At 55.3% G+C, this 19,940-nt stretch overlaps 1 protein-coding gene across 4 annotated transcripts in view; it reads right to left on the reverse strand.

Annotated features, from left to right (window-relative positions):
* DPP6 (dipeptidyl peptidase like 6) overlaps window positions 1-19,940 on the reverse strand; it is an 846,122-nt gene that overhangs the window by 27,503 nt on the left and 798,679 nt on the right. For all 4 annotated transcript variants that reach the window (XM_074366690.1, XM_074366691.1, XM_074366689.1 and 1 more), the window contains exon 17: window positions 6,014-6,061. In XM_074366690.1, the coding sequence (XP_074222791.1) occupies window positions 6,014-6,061 (48 nt within the window). The remainder of the gene's footprint in view (window positions 1-6,013; window positions 6,062-19,940) is intronic.

Genomic DNA, 19,940 nt, shown 5'->3' on the forward strand with positions numbered 1-19,940 from the left:
AGAGGCTTGATTTGTTGCCTGACATCAATTTACTCTAAAATCTCTGATTCCCAGAACAAAATGGGTCTTTTGTTTTCTGCCCTGAGCCCTGGGGTGCACAGCATCCCACACTCCCAGTGTCATCAACTAGTAAGTCACCACTGGGCAGGCATCCGCCCATCGTTCCAAAAATGGGCACCTGTTACTGAGAATCAAATTATTTTTTGGTCATTTTAATGATAAGCAAAAGTTCAATTCTCCTGACCAAAAGTATAAAGCTTCTCTTTTGCTGTGCCCATTTGGGATTGAAATACATTTTCTAGGAACTAGGACGTGGGGTTAAGCCCGTGTTCTTAAACTGGGGTCCACAGACGTGCAATCAGCCTCAGTTGCTTTTCCTTGAGACAGTGTCTGCTTATTGTTCAGGTCTGGGAGACACTCGATTACCAGATGCTCGCTCGGGCAGCAGAGGGGTGTGAGCGCACCCGCCAGGGGTGCTCGGGAAGAGGCGGAGCCCACCAACCAGGGTCAGGGCAGCATGCGCTGGTCTGCAGCTGAAGACAGACTTGGGACAAAGGAGCAGTGAAGAAGAAGTGTGGGGACACAGCCCCAGAGGGGCAGCGGAAAGCAGACGGAGGGCGAGGTTTGTGTGAAACTGGTGAGGGGAGGGCGGGGGAGCGCCCCACAGCCTTGCTGGGTGAGAGGACAGCGGTGGGTCCCCCATCACTTCAGCTCCAGCCAGCTGCAAACCTTGTGTTTCTGCATTTGGGGCTGGGCCATGATGGGCAGCAGGAAACCTATTTCTCTGACATGATACTTTCCACAGAGATGTCTCAGAGAAGCAGCTGTTTTCCACAGCAGTACAGGGAAAATGAAGATGATAATTTAAAAAAATCAACCCAAGGTAACCTGCACCTCAAATCCCTGCCACATCTGAAGGACCCCGACAATCTTCTCTGAAGCCTTAGGTCCAGGTCGGTCTCTTCCTGCAGGTCGTCTAGGACCGCGTCCCTGGGTTTGGCAAGGGCCCAGAACTCAGAGCCGTCACTAATTAATGCGTAAGTCTCTATGGCTTCTCCTGGACATCCGCGTGAATCGCTGCACTTTCTGTCCTGTGTCTTCGTGTCTTTTATGTCCTAAGTGGTTCTAAGCCCTTTAAGTGCAGGTTCAGGTGTCAGATCTTAGGCGTCCACACGAGACCCCCTCCCCTGTGTGGTCCCCCCTCCTACTGGCTCCTGCTGGCCCTGGTGCTCGCAGCCAGTCAGAGAATCTTTGTTGGTGGGGTCCCCCCTTTTGGGGACCTGTCTTAGTCCTGGGCCTTCATGGTCCAGTACACGGGAACTCTCTCACAAGCTCGCTCAGAGCAAAGGAGCCAACACGAAAACGGCCAGTAATTACCCACAAGATCACTCCTCTCAGGGACTTGCCTCCTGGATTCGGCCTCCTTCCCCTTGACCCCGTCAGTCTCCCCTCCTTCCCAGGCACGCGGGCCCTCGTGCCGTCGGGGGCCCACGTGAGGAAGGTCGGGCAGATGGGCTGTGTCACTTTAGGTCTCGACACAAAAACCCCACAAAGTCCTCCCATTTTCCCCCTTCCCATCCACAGGGCCACAAGCCCGGCCCTTGGACAGGCTGGGGCCACACTCTGGAAGGAACCTGCAGTCCCGGGCCAGGCGGGCAGCCAGGAGCACCCGCCTGCACTCTGCGCGGGCAGAACGGAGCCCGTGCTCTGCTGCGTGTTGGCTGGAATCGTGTCCCCACAAAAGACGCTGAAGCCCCGGCCCTCAGGACCTGGGAGGGTGGCCTCATCTGGAAATGGGGTCTTTGCAGAGCAAGTCAAGTTAGACTGAGGCCATGGATGGGCCCTGATCTAATGTGACTGGTGTCCTCGTGAAAAGGGTCGATGTGGACACAGACCTGCACACACGGAGAAGACGGAGAGACCGGGCAATGTCTCCTAAGCCAAGGACGCCAAAGGCGGCCAGCCAGCCCGCAGTCGCTGGGAGGGCTGGGACAGCTTCTCCCACTAGCCTCAGAAGGAAGACCCCTGCGGACCCCGTGAGCTGGGACCCATGCCTCAGAACTGGGCACAGCACACTTCACCTGTGTAAGCCCTGTGTGGGCTCCCACAGCCCCCAGAAGCCAAACACAGAGCCGCTGAGATCGCGGTGGTGGTCAGGGCAGCTGTCATCACTCAGTGATGGCCTCCTGACTTTGAGGTGGCAGGAAGCCCGGATCAAAGACACTGCCCAGCGCTCCTGGCAGCCAGGCCTGGACGCGCGGCTGAGTCATAACCAGGAAGATGGAAGCAGAAGTGTTGGCGGCTCCTCAGGAAGACAGCGGAGGGACTGCCCCCATCACCGGAGTCACCCTCATGCATGACCCTTCCTCCTGTCTTCCAGCCTAGAGTGCAGGTGCGAGGGCCACTCTGCACTACGAAGCACCCCAGAGGGTGACAGCTACACGCTGACATGCGCTGGGCGGGGCAGGTGGCGGGGTGACAATTACGAAGTGGCCACTGCAGCCCTGAGCGGCACATGGAGGGAAGTGCCTTCCGCCCAGTTTGAACAGCTGCTACCTGGAGTTTCCTGTCACACTTGCCTAAATGCAAACCCAATGGATGTAAGAGATTTCCATATTTTAAAAGAAGCCTTCGTGCAGGTGTGCCGTCCTGGCCCGTGGGGATGGCTCTGCGAGGCTATTTCCGGCACCTGCTGGGTGGGGGGGGGATGGGCGGGGAGCGTCTTCCTGGCGCCGCTCAAGCCACCGCGTCTGAACTCAGTCAGACCCCAAACACAAACACCCGTGTCCTCTGGGGCGGTGGGTACCACAGCAGCACAGCCGCAGTCATCACTCACCTTCCAACTTAATTTGGTGGCTTACGTCAAACGTCCAAACAATTCTGACATCCTGTTCTGCACTGAGAACTATAAACGCAGAAACAGGCGAAGCCAGGAGGAAGCGCCTCCCGAGGCTGAACTAGGCTCCGGAGCTCGACTCTAACATACGCGGAGGCTTGGAAAGCAAAGGTGACGGGAGAGAACGCCACACGCTGTCACGGGACGCGAGTGCTGTCCTGTCCTGTCAGCCAGCGCTCAGCTGAGAGGAAGCACCAGGGTGTCCCCTGCAGGGGACATGTCACGGAGAGGAACGGGACTCCCCGTGCAAGGCAGCCTCCTCCCGGGAGCTACTGCTGCTCACCTCCCGTCCCCCTGGTCCCGTCCCTTTGCTGCCGGGAGTGCAGCACGGGAGGGCGGGCCACCTGCAGACGGTCAGACGCTTCTTCAAAACACCGCTGTCGGGAGCGGCGCCGCAGGCTACGGCCGACAGCCCACGACCGACCGGCACGGCCCGGGCTGCCTGGCTCCCGCAGCTCCCGCCAACGGGGGGAGGAGGCGGACGCTCGGCTGCCCAGGAGAGCTGGGCAGCACCTCAGGCTCGGGGGCGGCAAGCCCTGCCCCGCGGGAGGGCCCTGGCAAACGCTCTCCTGAGCTCTCTCAGAGCGCCGCACGGACCCCGTGCGTTTCTTTACCTTATAAACAGAACAGATGAAATATTGTACTGGTGTGTTCAGACATGTCTGAGATACACACCTTTTTCATTTTCACTCACACGTGGGCCTTAGGAGAATGACGGTGACTTTATCCAGCATGTGGGAACAGGGGGAGGTCACTGCTGGGGTAGCACAGAGCTCAGTGCACTGTTTTGGAAACTTCCTATGAATTGGTAATTTAAAAACTAGATGTGACTCTCAAGAAAGCCATCACTTAAATACTTTTACTTCTTTGGAGGGTCCTGTTACTCTGTCCAAGTCATGGGGTCACACCGTGCCTACCTTTTAAGAATGCAGTTTGCCTTTCAGCCACATTCGGGCCTGGATGTGATCACGGTTAAGGATTCTGAGGCCCAAGAGCAGGAAAATGTCCCACGAGCCTCCACCCCCTCCCTCTGTTCCCACATGCAGCCTGTAGTGTGATCACCGCAGTGTGATCGCTGTAGTGTAGTCACTGTCGTGTGATTACTGTACTGCAGTGACAGCGGTGTGACAGCCACGGCACAATAATTGTGGTATGACGATGACTGTAGTCACCGTAGTGCAACGGCTGCAGTGTGATGGCTGCGATGCGATGACTGTGGTGTAGTCACTGTAGTGTGATGACTGTACTGTGACAGCTGCGGTGCGATGACTGAGGTGTGATGACTGTGGTGTAGTCACTGTAGTGTGATGACTATAGCGTGACCACTGCAGTGTGATGACTGCAGTGTGCTGACTGTGGTGTGACGGCTGCAGTGCGATGACTGCGGTGCGATGACTGTAGTGTGATCGCTCTAGTACAGTATGTAGACAGGACACTGACCTTGGTGCAATGCAGGAACCATACATCTCACCCAGTTTTCATCAGGCTACATGTTTTTAAGAAGGGAAAAACTTCATAAAATATTAGGAAATTATCTACGTATTCTTAAGTTTTAACAAATATTCAAAATGAATAATACACATCTTTAAAGAAAAGAAATTTCCCTAGTTGACGGTGTATGAAAGATTTCTCTTTTTAAAGTGAAAACTACAGCTAAGATGAAGAACTTTAAAAGAGCCCTATTGCGCTGGGGGGTGTCTGCAACCCCTCCGGGCTGTGCCCTGTTTGGGGGTCCACCCGCCCTGGCGGGCCGGCCTCCGCGTGGGCTCTCCACGCCCTCCGCCCACGGGTGAGCAGCACAGACCATTGCTCTCCAGCCCTGGGGGTCCCTGCCTCTCTCGGACATATGGCCAGACCCCCAAATCTCACAGCCCCCAGGACGGTCCCAGCAGTGCTGGAGCAGAGGCCGGAGGCTGGGCGCCTCTCCTGACCTAGAGAACTTGCCCCCGAGCCCGGGGAGGACGCTAGAAGGATGCTTCCTGCCAGCCCCCCACCTGTGTACCCCTGGGTGTCACACGAGGACTCTGAGTGGCCTTCATACCCATCCTGGCGTCCGTTTTGGTGGGCCTTTTTTTCTTTGCGTTTAAATTATTTATTTACTTTTGACTGTATCACTGCTTACCTTTAGTTCCGGGCGTCCAGCCATGATCTGACAGTTTTGCAGAATATTAGCATTACCCGGGAATATTTCTAAATACCACCTCTTTAAATAAATCTGTTTTATCCACTTTTGGACACTTTAACCATTTTTTAACTCATGTCTGAATGCTTCTGGAGCTCTCCTTTTCAAGACTCTCCTCTAACCGGCTCTCCTCGGGGAACCCCTGAAACCCTCCACCGAGACAAGAGGCAGATGGCTTCCCGCGGGGACTGCATAGGCCGCCCTGGGGCCCGACTCCCTGTGCGGAGGGGGGACACCGAGCAGTGTCTGCCAGGGACGGCGGTACCCGAGGGGGTGGCACTGTGGGAAAGAGTGGGGGACCAGGGAAAGTAAAGGCTCAGGATTCCTCGGGCACTCGGGCAGAGTAAGGCTGAGAAAGGGACCAGGTCAAGCTCTCTACTTCGCAGCCTGACAGAGGGTCTGCCTGGGACTGCAACATCGTTTCCATTTTTTTGCGTAAATACACACATACACACGTCAACCCCAGAGTGCGTGGGGCCTTCAAGAGCCCCTGGAAGGTTTCCTGCAGCGGCATGGATGTGAAGCCCCCGCCTCACATCGGTGCCATGACGATGCCCCCAGACCCACAGAGACATGCGCTCAGAGCACCCAGGGGCCCTGCCCCAGTGGGAGGGTCCAGAGGAGGGAGGATGTGGGCAGGGCTGGCCTCGGGAGCCCACGCTGGCCGCTCTGGTCACGGGGCTGTGTGCCCGGCTCAGCGTCGTAGACGAGGCCTTGGCACTGGTGGGGTCGGGGACCTCCTGGCTGGGTGACTCGGACCTCCACTTCCATCATATTGACCAGCGTGGGTGGTGGCGGGGTTGACTCTGAGCCACCAGGATATGGCCCTTCCCTGTCTCCAAACAGACTGTGTGCCTGGGTGAGCTCACACAGCTCTCCTGCTTCTTTCCTCCCGAGTCGCAGCAAGATTTCAGAAAAGACCAAAAAGCACTTACTTTTCTTGTCTGTGGTGTTGTGTACAGTCACCGTGGGGACCCCAGGACCTGTGTCGGGTAGAGAAGAGAGACCAGAGGAGAAACAGAAAGGACAGGTTAGTTTGGCTGAAAACAAAAGAGAACCAAGTCTTCATGACATTTGCTCGTGGGGACCCTGCACACATGGCTCCGCAGGAGAGCCATCAAGGACGGACAGCAGAGGCCAGGCCCCTGGGGTCAGGGCGCGTCTTCCTAACTCTGTGCTTCAATGCGCCCAGTTAGAAGCGTGTGCTTTTAGATCATTCTAAGGACATGCAGCATCGTTTTACAAGGCAGTCCATTTGGTCTAGACCCCAGCAACCTAATTTTGACTCTCCAGACACAGCCCCATGTGGCCGTCGTTGACAGGAACAGGGGGTGGTCACTCCAGCCTCGGTCCCAAGCCACCTTCCAAGCCGCTTTGCTGGCTGCTCCTGGAGGAAGCCATCCCCTCCACTGGGCTCCTGTGACATGTGGTAAGAACTTTCCAGGGTAACAGGATTATGCTGCAAACATTCAGTTGTGTTTCGGCTTCCAGCCCCGAGGCCGTCCCAAGGTGGATGGCCCTGAGGGGGTCAGGCAACCACAGCCCAGGCCCAGCAGGCTGGGCAGCTGGAGTCCGGTCTACAGGTCGACCTCGCTCTTCTCTGTAGCAAAAGGAGAGTCCAGGAGGGAAAGGAGGCCTTTCTAAACCCTTTTTCCTATACTTTGAACATATATTCAGAGGCAGGCGTGGTGGTGTCTCTGACGGCATCTCGGCCCTGGGGGCTGGCCTTCCTGCAGGGCCCGAAGGACACCTCTGTCTGTCACTCTGTCTGGGTCTCTGTCCCCAGACACTGACGTGGCTCGTCTCCATCTTCATTAAGTCTCTGCTCAAGGCTTCCCCCAACCACCCAGTGGAAAAGGACCCCTGCACGCCCGTCCCACCAGCCTCCACCCGGGCCCGGCTCTTCACTGAGCTCCGCACGGACCGAGACACCAGAAAACCCCCGCGGCATGGATCTGCAGGCTATTTGCACGCTGTCCCTTTCAACTGCACTGGAACATGTAGGAAGAAACTCTGAAAACCTGTCTGGTTCACTGCCGCTCTTTCCAGCGTCTAGAACAGTGTTCAGCGCGCAGCTGGGGCTGGATTACACCTTTGTGGAGTGGACGCTGAATGAATGACCAGAAACCCGACAGGGGAGGGCTGCCCTTGGGCCCCAGGGACTCGGGAGGATGAGGGGAGAGAGGGGAGAGAAGGTAGGCGGGAAGCCGGTGGGCAGAGCGAGCCAGATCCGTCCTGGGGCCACCCAGGCTCCAGGGCTGTTCCTCGGCTTCAGGCCGGGGGCTCCGGGGCGCTGTGAGCCCACGAGGTGGTGCTTTGAGCTGGAGGAGACGTGCTACTCAGTGGCTTCCCTGGAATCATCAGGCTTCCTGCCGCTTCACGGGCCGTGCAACAAGGGAGCTGAAAGCCAGGGGGCTGCGGGCTGGACATCCTAGCCCAGGGCCCAGAGAGGGTGTGGCAGGAAAGCAATGGGTCTGAGGTGCCGCTAAGGGGTGAGATGCCCCGTGGGTCACACCAGCCATGGACCTCGCGGCCTGCCCACCGCCCAGGCTGGGGCCCAGACACCATCCAGTGCCCATCCAGGGTCTAGGGGTCCAATCCCCCACCGTGTGCCCCTTCTCCACTCTCCCACAGCTCGCACTGTCTACAAAAGTGCAGGCCAGCCAGCTATATTTGAATTTCAGATAAACTATGTGTATGTATTTTAGTATATATATGTCCCATGCAGCGCTGGGACTTGCTACAAAAATTTGTTGTTCACGTGAAATCCAATGTTACTGGGCGTCCTGATGTTTGATTTGCTAACTCTGACGCCCTCGACCGAGGGACAGGGAGGGGGCAGCAGTGACGTGGGACACCGCGCGTTTAACCTGAAGGGACAGCACTCACTGAAAGAGACCTAAACACTGGCTGTGGGTTTCAATCATCCAGCCAAACTAAGTTTTCCGGCTCCAAGACCCACCTCCCCCTGGGGAGCGCGTGGGGGAGACCAGATCAGCTCCTGACGGCTCTGCACAGTTTAGGGCGAGTCAATTTGCAAACAGAGCGGCTCCCACATCCTCATTAATAACACAAACAACCATTATCTATTTAGTGCCTACTACGGAGAAGGCGCTCTGCTGGGAGTTCAGCGTGAACAATTTCTAATCCTCACAGCAGCTCAGCAAAGCAGACGCTTCGAACCATACTTTTCAGATGAGAAAACACAGGTTTCGAGAGCTTTGTGTCCTCCTCTCGTCCACACAACAGGGAGGTTTCTGCGCCTGCATTAGTCCCTTCTCGTTTCTAAATTAGTGAACTTGCTACATGTTTTGTTTTTTTTTTAAATTCAAACACTAAAGAAAAGAATAAGTGACAAGTTAAAGACCCTTCTTACCATCACTGTCCAGCAGTAACTTAAATGGTTTTTAAAAATGGCCCAAAGTGTTTCTCTGCAAATATGTGGTCGTATTCACACATACGCAAATATTCAAACGCACAGATAAACCACCCAAAAGACACTTGCATGTAAATCTCAGCTTCAGCAAATCTTAAGGTTACATCACATTGCCCTAGGCTTGCTTTTTTGGTGTCTATTGTGTTGATTGTGAAGTCACCTGTCATTGCGTTTGTCTTTCATTTTTAGGTGATGTCTTTTGCATGTGTGGTTTTCTGTTTTTTTAACTGAAGTATAGCTCAGTGTACAATGTTGCGTCAATTTCCGGTGTGCCGCACCGCCTCTGTTTTAACAACATAAAACATAATCCACAGATCTGAGGTCGCCGGTGCGCCCTTCCCTGACCTGCCAGCTCCGTTTCCAGAGGTAACTGCTGCCTTGAAGTTAGTAGTTGTCATTTCCTGGCATATTTAGAAGACACTTTTGCCACATGGGATGTACTCATAATAACATGCAGTATAACATACAGCATATCTCATGTGCTGTGACACACATGGCCTCGATATCCAGACTGACGGGGCCAACGGCACAGCCACCGCGGAGGACCATTTAGCGATGGCTCTGAAACCCAAAGATCCTTGACACCTGACCAGACCGTCTACTCCTGGACCACGTCTCAGAGAGAGCCCTGCACGCGGACACAGGGGCCCACGTGGTGGACTGTCCTTCACGGCGACTGTGTCTGAGCTGCAGCTGCCCAGCTGGCCATGAGCAGGAGAGGGGCGACCCAGGTGCAGTCTCTTCAGCCAGCGGAGGGCCGCAGAGCACACGAGCCCTGGGCAAGCGTGAGAAGCACTGTGCTGCGTGACAGCATCAAGCCGCAGGATGGTACCCACTGTAATGCACAGTTGTATACAGACTTCCAGCAAGCCGTGAAACCTCGTCTTTAACAGATGCACCATGGTCCATGACACGGATACACCGCAATTCTCTGATCCATGCCCTGCGGATGGATGTTTGGGCTGTTTCCTTGTTTCTTCTTTACCATAAACAGTGCTGCAGAAATCCCTCTAACACGCGTCTTCGCCCACAGGAGAGAATGTGCTGGTTAAGCCGGTTACTAGCACTGTAACTGCCGTGTTGAAAAGGTTTTTCTGGTCAGTTTTCACTGAATAAGCTGTGGTTTTGAACACAACACCCCCAAATCTCAGGGCTTTAACACAAGGGAAGTTTCTTCCTTGCTAACGTTGCATCCTGATGACCAGGTCGGCGGAAGCCGGGCTGGTCTCCTGCAGGCAATGTCCTCATTCTCTGAAAGGGCAGCCTTTATCTGGGGCGGACATCACTTGCTGCCACGGGACACGGGAAGGGAGCTTGCAGAGGCACAGCGGCTCCTGGGACGTCCTGGGTTGAAGTTCATATCCGCTCCAGTGCCTTTGCCAATGCGATGGGAGGGAGGGTGGTCCCGGGAGGGTGGGCATGGGGACGAGGGCAGGTACCACGCCAGGCACAGACCCCAGGACTCCAACAAACACTGTCTCGTCAGCCTCCAACTAACGGTGTATGGAGGGCTATGTTACAACTTAAAAAAAAGAAGTATGGGTTTTTTTGTTAACTATTCTAATGGGCAAATATTACATCTTGGTATTGCTTTAACTTACAATCTTCAAATTTTGAGTGGAGTCAGACAGCTTTCTGTGTTTGGCACGCGCGTGTGTGTGTGTGTGACTGCAAACTGCCCCTCCCTGCTTTGTCCCCTTAAATCGCACTGTCACCTGCTCTCACGCCAGTTAGGGCCCACTCTTTACTGCTGCAGGTTTCTCTCCTGTGTTCTTTCTAACTTGTCGCCTGAAAAGTGCTGCAAGTACCCCTGGCAGCAACTGTCACACTAAAGTTCACTTTTAAAGACACAACTGCTCTTACCAAGCGTCCACCCCACCCCAGACAGACAGACAGACACACGCACGCCGGGATCCCTGTGCCGGGGGTGCGCGTCACCCGGGGCCTAATCTGAACCGGGAGCCAGTGCCACAGACAAAACGTGTGCTGAACGATCAACCGCGAAGGGAGGAAGGTTCCTAAGCGTGTACTTGGCCGTCACGTATCAAGGCAGCAAATTTAACTGCAGCTCGAGGAGGACCATCGAGTCCACCCCCGTGTCCCTGTGCTGCGGTTCGGGCTGCTGTCTCCCTGAGACACGCCGCACCCCGCCCGTTCCTCTAAGCTCCCGGGGCAGCCGTCTCCACTGACAGGATCTGGATTACACTCTTTTTTGAGAGCTGCATCACAAGCGTGTCATCCTGTCATTTTAACATAGACTATTCTTTAGGATAGCCGAACAGAAACAGTATGAATAAAAACTACATTTAACTGAAGAGGACACAGAACTAAAGTGACAAAGCAGCCTTGTGTGTAGTTTAAACCTGTTGATTGTAACCTCACCCCATCCAACGAGCCAGACGCTGTCTGAAGGTCAGGCCGTCCTCTGGGAGGGGGTGCCCTCCATCCACAGCCATCAGCGGTCCAGGAGCTGCGTTCTCCCCCTCACACTGCCATCACGCGGGCTTCTCTGGCCCGGGTGGTCCCGGCCCACTGCCCCGTGTGAATTTTAAAGTTACCCCCTCGTTTTGAGATTGCTGTGGCGCGTAGGTTCCTGAAAACTGAGGAAAACACTGAAAACAAACTTCCTTATAAGAAATGAAGTAGCAGCAGCAGATTCCCAGCTGAGAGGAAAACACTCGGACTTGGTGATGCTCCGACCCGAGTGCTGCTCCTCCAGGGCGTCCGTGAGGAAACAGGAAACACGCTAACTACGGGAGCGGCACCCGAGCCTCGGGGGGGTGCCCTCCCGACTCACTGAAACCGTTAAGCCTGCTGTGCTGACGGGCCCCCGGAGGGGCTTCACTGCGGAGGGTTTAGGGCGGTTTCTTCACTTCTTCTTCCAAGTGATCTTAGGTGCGTCCAGCCAACAGCTGCCTGCCTGGCCGCGCTGCTCTGTGCAGCGGAAGCCCTTGCCGTGTGGCACTGCTCCCCAAAGCCCCTCCTCCTCCGTGTCTGGGCACAGGCTGTCGTGGCCCCAGCCCGGGACACGGCGCGGTCGCTGCAGAGGCGCCGGGAGGCGGCGGCGCGCTGCGGGCTGCCCCTCCTCTCACACGTCCTCTCCGCGCTTTCCTTCTGCTCTGCGTGTCATTCAGCCTGACAGACACTGAGACTCTACCACGGGCAAGGCACAGCGCCAGGTGCAGGGGACAGCGGCAGAGGCAGACCAAGCATTTGCCACCAAGGAGCTCAGAGTCTCGGACAGGAGCCCAGCCGCGCTTTGCCGACAGCCACCAGAGGCAGGGGCACGGCTCGGAAGTCTGCCCGCCCTGTGAGCAAGGGCGCCCTCAGGAGACCTGTCCTGGCTCCAGCTCTGCCGCCGGCGCTCTGGTGGTTCCCACCCAGCGACTCTTCTTCCCCAGTCGCACCTGGAGGACACAGGGCTGCTGAGGCCTGTTCTGAGTGAGGGTGGCAGAGGCTGCGGGGCAAGCGGGAACAGCCGCCGCCTGGGCGCAGGGAGACGCCGGCTCATCTCCCCAGCTCCCGGGGGACGGACGCGGGCTCTTCCGGAGACGAGAACGCTGCGCTCGGAGGCCCCGCCCCGAGACGAAGGCGCGTCAGCCGGCAGTGGGCACGAGGATGGACAGGAGGAAAGTGTGGACGGAGAAGCAGGGCCGGTATTCTGGCTCCTTCTCGGCCACCCTTCCAGGCATGTTTTTGGCGAGCCTTAGGCTAGAGGAGCTGCCTTATGAAAGCACACAGTTGTATTTCTCTGCACATCCCCATCATCTAGTAAATATCTGGGTCTCGCTGTTACGCCTACTGACACCCTGATGCACACGCTTCTCTACTCACGTGGGGAAGCACGCGTGAACGCACGTGCGCAGACAGAAACACGTGCATCATGGTTCTCTCTGCCCCGCCCTAATACTTCTTAAGCCCGTGGTAGGCAAGCCTGTCTCATGGCTGGGGCACCCCGGAGCACACCCAAGAGAGCTAACGCTCAGCCTGAAGTGCAGAGCCGTGCGCTCACCGACGCAGAACAGTGACACTTGCTGAGCCTTTGCTCACAGAGAGGTGACCGCCATGAGAACAGCACTCGGTTAGCGACAGAGACTATTTTGGCTCAAGTTAAAAATCTGACTTCCCAGTTTTTATTGTTCCCAAGGGGGAAAATAAATTGAAGCAAGTGAATCCACAACCAACACATGAGGTAGTTTTGGTCAACAAAGACCCTGCTGCCAGGCGGGGAGAAATGCCAGTTACAGAAAGGGAAGCGCTGAGTTGCAGACCTGCAAACAGAAAATATTTATTTTTGTGTCTCTGGTTTCCAGTCCCGTTCATTTCAGAAGATTAATTTACACCTGCGTGACTGGACGGAGACAGGTGACAACCAAAGATGAAAGCGAGGTGCTTAAAAAGGACGTGGAACTGGAACGCAAAACAGGCACCAGCATAAAAGAAAATCTGCAGAGACGGCGCTGCCCTCGCTCCTCCCGCTGCGTCCTCAGAGGGCGTCTCTGTGACAGGCGATTTCCACCAGAAGCGAGACTCACAGTAGGTCAGCCACGGAGACTCTGGAGGTCTGGCCACCCCCTGCCCCCCGAATCTCTCTTAGCACCAATGAATGGTTTCAAGGACCAGCGGCCGGTGGGGCGGATGCGAGGGAGGCTCTGGCCAGCGGAGACCACGGCCCGCTGCCCCGCGGGGCAGGGCACCCGCATCTCCTTGTCCGCCGGCTCGTGAATTATGTGCGCCTGGTGCACAAGGCTTCCACGCTGGGCGATGCTGTCACACTGACAAGCGGGGCCGGCCGAGCTGCTACACCTGCTGCCGACAACTAACATACCTGCTCCGCAGACACGCCTCCCTAGTCAGCCCTGCAGACTTGGCTGCTGTTTGATTTCGAAGCCTTGCCGTCACTGACAGCAAGCCTGGGATTTGGGGGTCCCCCTGCCACACCCCACAGCACTGAGTCTTGCTTCAGTCCAATTCGTGTGTCCAGCGGACTGGAAAGCGAGCGTGTTTCCTACGCACGCGGGTGAGTGACATCACGCGGCGGGGGTCGCAGAGAGTGCCGGGCTGTTCTGCACCCTCACTAACAACGGGGAGAGTGTCACTTTGCCCTTTACAGTCACATGAAACCCACTGCTCTAGAAATGACGAGTGACACGCAGGCATGTTTGGCAAGAGAAACCATCCCAATCAGAAAAAAGCGAGGGGCCCCCGGCATGCTCCCCGGAGTCAGCTAGCGTCTTTGGCGGCTGATTCGCAGAAGCGCTAGGCTGTGGGAACCAGCTGCGGTTAAGCCGCAGCAGCACCTTCGCGCCCCGTATGCATCAGCCTGGGGGCAGCTTTCAGCTGTTTCGCAGAATTCACAGAATACAGAGCATGAAAAGAGGAGCTCGGTTTTATTAGTTTTGTGGGATTAGGCAAACTACAGGAGAGACGATGAAACATACACTGGTGGTCTCATCTGTCCCTTGCGTGGTGGAGCTGGGATCTGCACCGGTGGGGGGGTCCGGGCTTTCCCGAGTCTGCTTCCCGCAGCTCCTGGAACTAACGCGCCTCTCCGACTTGTGATAGCACGTCTCACCGTCTGCCTGAATCGTGACGCAGTAGTCCCGTGATGAATTCTGAGTTCTGCTTTGAGTTGCAGTACGATTATGTCTCACCTTTTCAACTGTACATGGACCTTGAGAACCTACTTCATACAGCTTTGCCTCCCACATGGGGAAAGGTACAGTGTCTGACTCCTAGGAAGTGGCCAACTGATATTTGCTGCTTAAATGAAGGACAAAGGCTTCACTGACAGGACACACGCCTTGGGAAAGTGTGAGGTGGGCGCAGCCAGGCCCAAGGCTGGGGCATGTTCTCGTGAACAACCTCAGAGCTGCCTGTTACCTGTTTTACAGGTTAGCTTGTATTTCTAAAAAGTGCAAAAGATCATTTAGAGCTAAATTTGTAATGAAGGTACTTTAAGTTTGATGTTTACAGCAACTGTCAACAGTCAGCCTGTTACAAAGCGAGGAGCCTTGGATTCCTCGGGAGCCCGTTACATGATGATCACATGACAAGGGGTACCCCAAACCCTTCCGAGCTGCATCCTCTCATTGGAAGAAGTTGCTCTGCAACCTGAGAAGAGCGGTGCTTGTCTGGATGCACGCGTTACAGCCTGCAAAACAGGCTCCTTTTTATGAACACAGTGAGGCTGGGCTGCATTGTAGGTCGTCCTTCCTTTTGAACTTGATTGTATCTCGACCCAGGACTGGGGGCTCTGGCGAGTGGGGACCTCACGAGGTCTGTCCGCCTGCCTGCTCCTGCCTCCCTGCCCGGGCTGCCCGCCTCCTTCCCCCTCACGCCCTCACGGTCGGTCCCCTGAATTGAAGCAGGAGACTCGCCAGATGCCAGGTGTGTCCCCGACGGCAGGGACCTCAGTTCTCAGTAGTGTCTGTGAGGCAGGGATGACGCTACCTGCCTTCAGGGTAACGGGGTGACTACGAGCTGACCCACTAACGCTCCTGGCACTTGGCAGGCAGTACTCGAGGTCCAAGCTTCCTGCTTTTCTCCTGGGGACTCAGGGATATAGAAGAAGGAGGTCACATCATTCAAAGGGAAGTGGTTCCACACTCTGCTCTCTCGAAGCACCACATCCGACTCCCCGATAGACACCCTCGGTCGTGCCACCTCCTGTCGCCATGGTAACATCCTCAGTGCTGCCCTCCTCACCTCTCTGCCCAGGGTCCCCACCCAGTTCTGACCTGGGCACTCTTCCGATGAACACCATTGAGTCGTTCTCCATTGCCCGCAGGATAACGCCGGGACCCTTGGCACGAAACAAGACCATTCAGACCTCACCCTGGGCCTCCCAGCACACACCGCCCGAACCCCGCGTTCCCTCAGAGAGGAGCTGGGCCGCTGCACAGGTTCGTGCACGCCCTCCCTCCTCCCCCGCGCCCCGCCCTCCTGGGCTCCTCCAAGCCCCTGCATCGTCTTCGAGCCTCAGTTCTCACGTATTCCCTGCGGTGGTGCTTTCTCTGACTGTCCCTTCCTTTGTCACACCACTGTGACAAAACCAACAAAAATAAAAACAGCAGCAGCAGTTCATGATTATGCCTTGATCATAACGGGCCGCACTGTTCTAAGTGTTCTACACATAACAACTCATCCGTCTTCACAGCAGCCCTCGGAAATAGGTCCTGCACCCCCATTTCACAGAGGAGTAAACTGAGGCACAGGTTTGTCTGTGGCACTGCTGGGACCGACTCCAGGCACACTCTACCCGTGTGGTCGCCGGCACGCACACACCTTTATGATAAAGCGCAGCGACCCTGCCTGCTCATCTCAGCGGCACCACTGGTCAGCTGAGCGCCCTTGGCGAGTTACTCTGACCAGCTGGTCCTGAGTTTTTTCACCTGAAAGAGTAGTTCTGAGGACTAAATGACACACACACACTGTGCCTCGCACAGACATGTGCCTGTGATTGTTACTTTTAGATCATTACTACCATACAGTCAAAGGGCTATTAACATCCATTCACCTGATGGTCACATGGCAAAGACAGGGGGGAGGGGTTAGGGAATGACCGCCCAGAGCCCCCGCGCCACGGGAGGCTTCTGCAGGAATCCTACACATGATGACAAGCTTGAGCTTGGTCAACGTGCCCTGCACCATCACAGCCCCGACACCCCTGTTCCCTCGTCCCCAGAGCTCCCGGCTGAGGGCTGAGGGCCACTGTCTTCAGAATGGCTCCACATTCTGTGAGCTGTTTACATCCGCACAGCCCAGCCAGGTGGGCCAGGCACGAGGAGGCACCCCTGTCCTCCACACGCACCCGGAGCGTCTCTCTCCAGACCTGCTGGTCCTTTAGGGTGGCACGAGGGCCCCTCCCTGGAGCTGCATTCCCCCCGCACCCCCGAGGGCTGCCATCCTGAGTTCCCCGCCTGCAGTCTCTGTCTCATCCCTGCACCTGGATCACCGAGCATCCGAGGCTGGACAACACTGTGCGCACCTGGCAGAGAAACTTCCCAGAACAGCTGCTCAATGAGCCACCCACACTCCCTGAGGCTACACGGAGGCCCTTGGCACAACTGCTTTTCATTTCCGTGGAGCAGACTTCCCTTATGACTTAACCCCTTCTGCCCCCATTCCTTTAACCTGCAGCGCGAGCTGACAGAATTGGGCGGGAGGCTTCCACAGGGACAGCTGGGAGCTTCTTGAGGGCGGCCACCTCCACACTGGGCGCCCCAGTCAGTTCCCTTTCAGAGAAGAGGCGCCATGACTGACAAGACACTGGAAAGCGTCTGGGTCAGAGGATCCTTAAGCTCCCTTGTGCCCTAACAGTCCACGAGTCTAAAAGCAGCCCCGACAGCCCCGCTGGGGGCCCTCAGTTCCCTGAACTACTCAGCACTTGCTCCGCTGCTCCCATTACCCCTCTGCTTCCTTCTGGTGCTGTTGCTCTCACGAAAACGCGTCATCTCAGCCGGCTGCACCCCAGGACCTGGGGGGCGAGGGCGGGCGGCAAGGCCCGCTGGGCCCCCAGAGTCTCCTGCAAACGGAGGACCCTGATTTAAAAAAATAACTGAACAAATTCAAACAGTGTAGCATCTCCTAGGGGTCGTGGCGGGTGCGTGGATATAGAGGTTTGACTTTCTTTGCTTTGGGGTGGAAATGGTGGAAACAGAAGTGAAAAAAAAAGTAAATGAGCACAGATGTTAGAAGCTGGGTAGGCACTGTTCTAGGAAACTTCAGCAGTGGGGAGAGACGGGCAAGACGTGGACAACGACACAAACACAGCGAGTTTCGTGTGCGGCTGTGCGGGCCGCTGTGGTTGGGCCTGTTTACCTCCTGTGTGGGGCCACGCGCGTGTATGTGTGCATCAGTGTGTGCGTGTTGTCCGCAGACGTGCCCACGCCAGCCCAGGACTCCTTGTAGAAACTCATCCTTTCAGGGGGGAGGGTAGCTCAGTGGTAGAGCGCGTGCTTGGCATGCCCGAGCTCCTGGGTTCCATCCCCAGGACCTCCATTAACTAACTAACCAACTAACCAACTAACCCTAATCTCTTCCCCCCACCCCTCACAAAACCAACAAAAAGGCAGCCTACTGGGTGGGAGAAGATACTTGCAAACAACGCATCTGAAAAGGGGTTCATGTCCAAAAGCGACCAAGAACTCACACAACACAACCACCAAAAGAAAAAAAACCTCAAAGAAAACCCCCAAAACTCACCCTTTCAAAATTTCCTCCTGTTAAAATAAAATCTCTTCCCCTAATTTCCTCATTTTTTTTTACCCTGTCAGTGAGCAACATAGAATAATTTAAACAAAATTAAGGACATATCCACACCACAGTGAACTATTTTATAACACACTTGAACGCCCTGTGAAGGAGTAGAAATATAATTTGAGGAGCCACGCGAGTGATGCTCTTAATTAACTTTCTTTCTCCTGCCTCGGCCGCCGTGTGGCTAAAGTGGGACAGGACGGGCGTCCCTCTGCAACACCAGCCTCCTGGCCGAGAGCCATTTTCATCCGAAGGCTGAGATACCCAAGTGGGCTGGGCCTGGTGAGCCAGGGTGGGGGGACCACTTCGGGGAGACAGTTGAACCGAGTCAACCAAATGCTTTATCACCCTCGGGTGGGCCGCTCTCTGAGTCGGGGTGGGGGGCACATCTTGGAGGTAATGCTTCAAGGCCAGACAGCCTTCTGAAAGGCCCTGGAGGCACAGAAATGAAGCTCACAGCAGTTAAACACAAGTGCGGCCAGAGCTCAGGCCCTGCTGGCTTCAGTGCATCAAAAGTGGAGGGAAAGATGGAGATCCCTGAAGGTCCCAGGGCGTGATACCCTCTCCCCACGGCCGGGACACAAACTACCTTAAAATGATTTCCCCCTTCAGCTGTAGCTTTCGTAGCACGACAGGATTAACAGGCATGTTGGATAAATGTTATATTCACTGTTTTTCATTGATTCTAAGACTGGTCTCAGAGACCTGGAGGCTGGAGGCTGGGATCAGGCGCAGGCAGGGCCTGTGGGGGAGGGCCCTTCCTCATCTCCTCCGGCTTCCAGGGGGCCATCAACCCTTGGGGCTCCTGGTCTGCAGACGCGTCATGCTAAGCTCTGCCTCTGTTGTCACGAGGCATCTGCTGCCTCATGTGTGTGTGTGACTCTTTTCCTCTTCTTGTAAGGACACCAGTCATGCGGGATTAAGAGCCTGCCCTACTCCAGAATGACCTCATCTTATTTCATTACATTACAAGCAGCGATCTTATTTCCAAAGTTACAATCTGAAGTACAGGGGAGTTAGGACTTCAGCATATTTGGGGAGACACAGTTCAATCCACAACAGGGACCTAGAGGCAGACCTTTGTCAGAAAAGCCACTTACGATCCAGGCTGACCCTGTTTGTGGAAGCCAGTGCCATCCTCCCTCCCCCCAAGGACACCCTCCCATATATATCTTACTGGGGCCAAATTTCAAGACACCTCTGGGCCAAGGAAATACAGCCCGAAGTGGGGCCCTGTCATCCCTCCCTGGGTGGTTGTGCCTGTCGCTGGGTGCCCAGGACACATCCCTTTAGAATCTTGTTCACACTGCAGACAAAGTCTCCAAAGCAGACCAGAGAATGAAGAGGGGGCTGTCCAGGTTCCAGGCCCATGAGTGATGACAATTCCTGCAATGAACACACTCAGCTTTCCTCCCTAGCCCTGACATCATGATCCCACAGCAGTGCAGACAGGGTTGGTTAAGAGCATAAACTCAAGCTCAAACTGAGCCTTCCCACTTAACAAACGTGCAACCCAGACCTTCAACATCCACTTCGTCTAGTCCTGAGGCCACCATTCACTGTTTCTTGTACCCAGAAAGTAAATAAATTCTTTTTCCACAGATATATTCAGAGATAAACTTTGGTCATTTTAGCCTATTTTTGCACAGATTGGAAAATTAATAGCCATTATTAACTGACTGCTACATGAATTTATGTTGCCAGTCATCAGAAACCAGAGGGGAAATTTCCCCTCACTACAGGGAACAGGTGAGAACGACAGAAGGCCCCACCTCTGAGGTATGAGGTCACAGCTGAGAGAACAACAGCAACAACAGAAATGTCATCATCAGCATCACTGACCACACTATCCTCACTGACATAAATGTTGTCTGCAACAGACAGTTCCATCATCAGCACCGTCACCACCACCAACCACACCATCAGCACCACCATCATTAACAGCACCATCAACAGCACCACCATCACCACCACCACCACCACCATCATCAACACCACCACCACCACCACCATCACCATCATCAACACCACCATCAACAGCAAAGACAACACCACCTTCATCAACATCAACAACATCAACCATTATCCTAGTTTTACAGATGGGGCAGCCAAGGCACAAGAGGTCACCTCCTCTTGCTTCCTTCTTGATGAAGGCCCTCCTTTGT

The sequence above is a fragment of the Camelus bactrianus genome, chromosome 7 (genome assembly GCF_048773025.1).
Source record: "Camelus bactrianus isolate YW-2024 breed Bactrian camel chromosome 7, ASM4877302v1, whole genome shotgun sequence".
Taxonomy (NCBI): Eukaryota; Metazoa; Chordata; class Mammalia; order Artiodactyla; family Camelidae; genus Camelus; species Camelus bactrianus.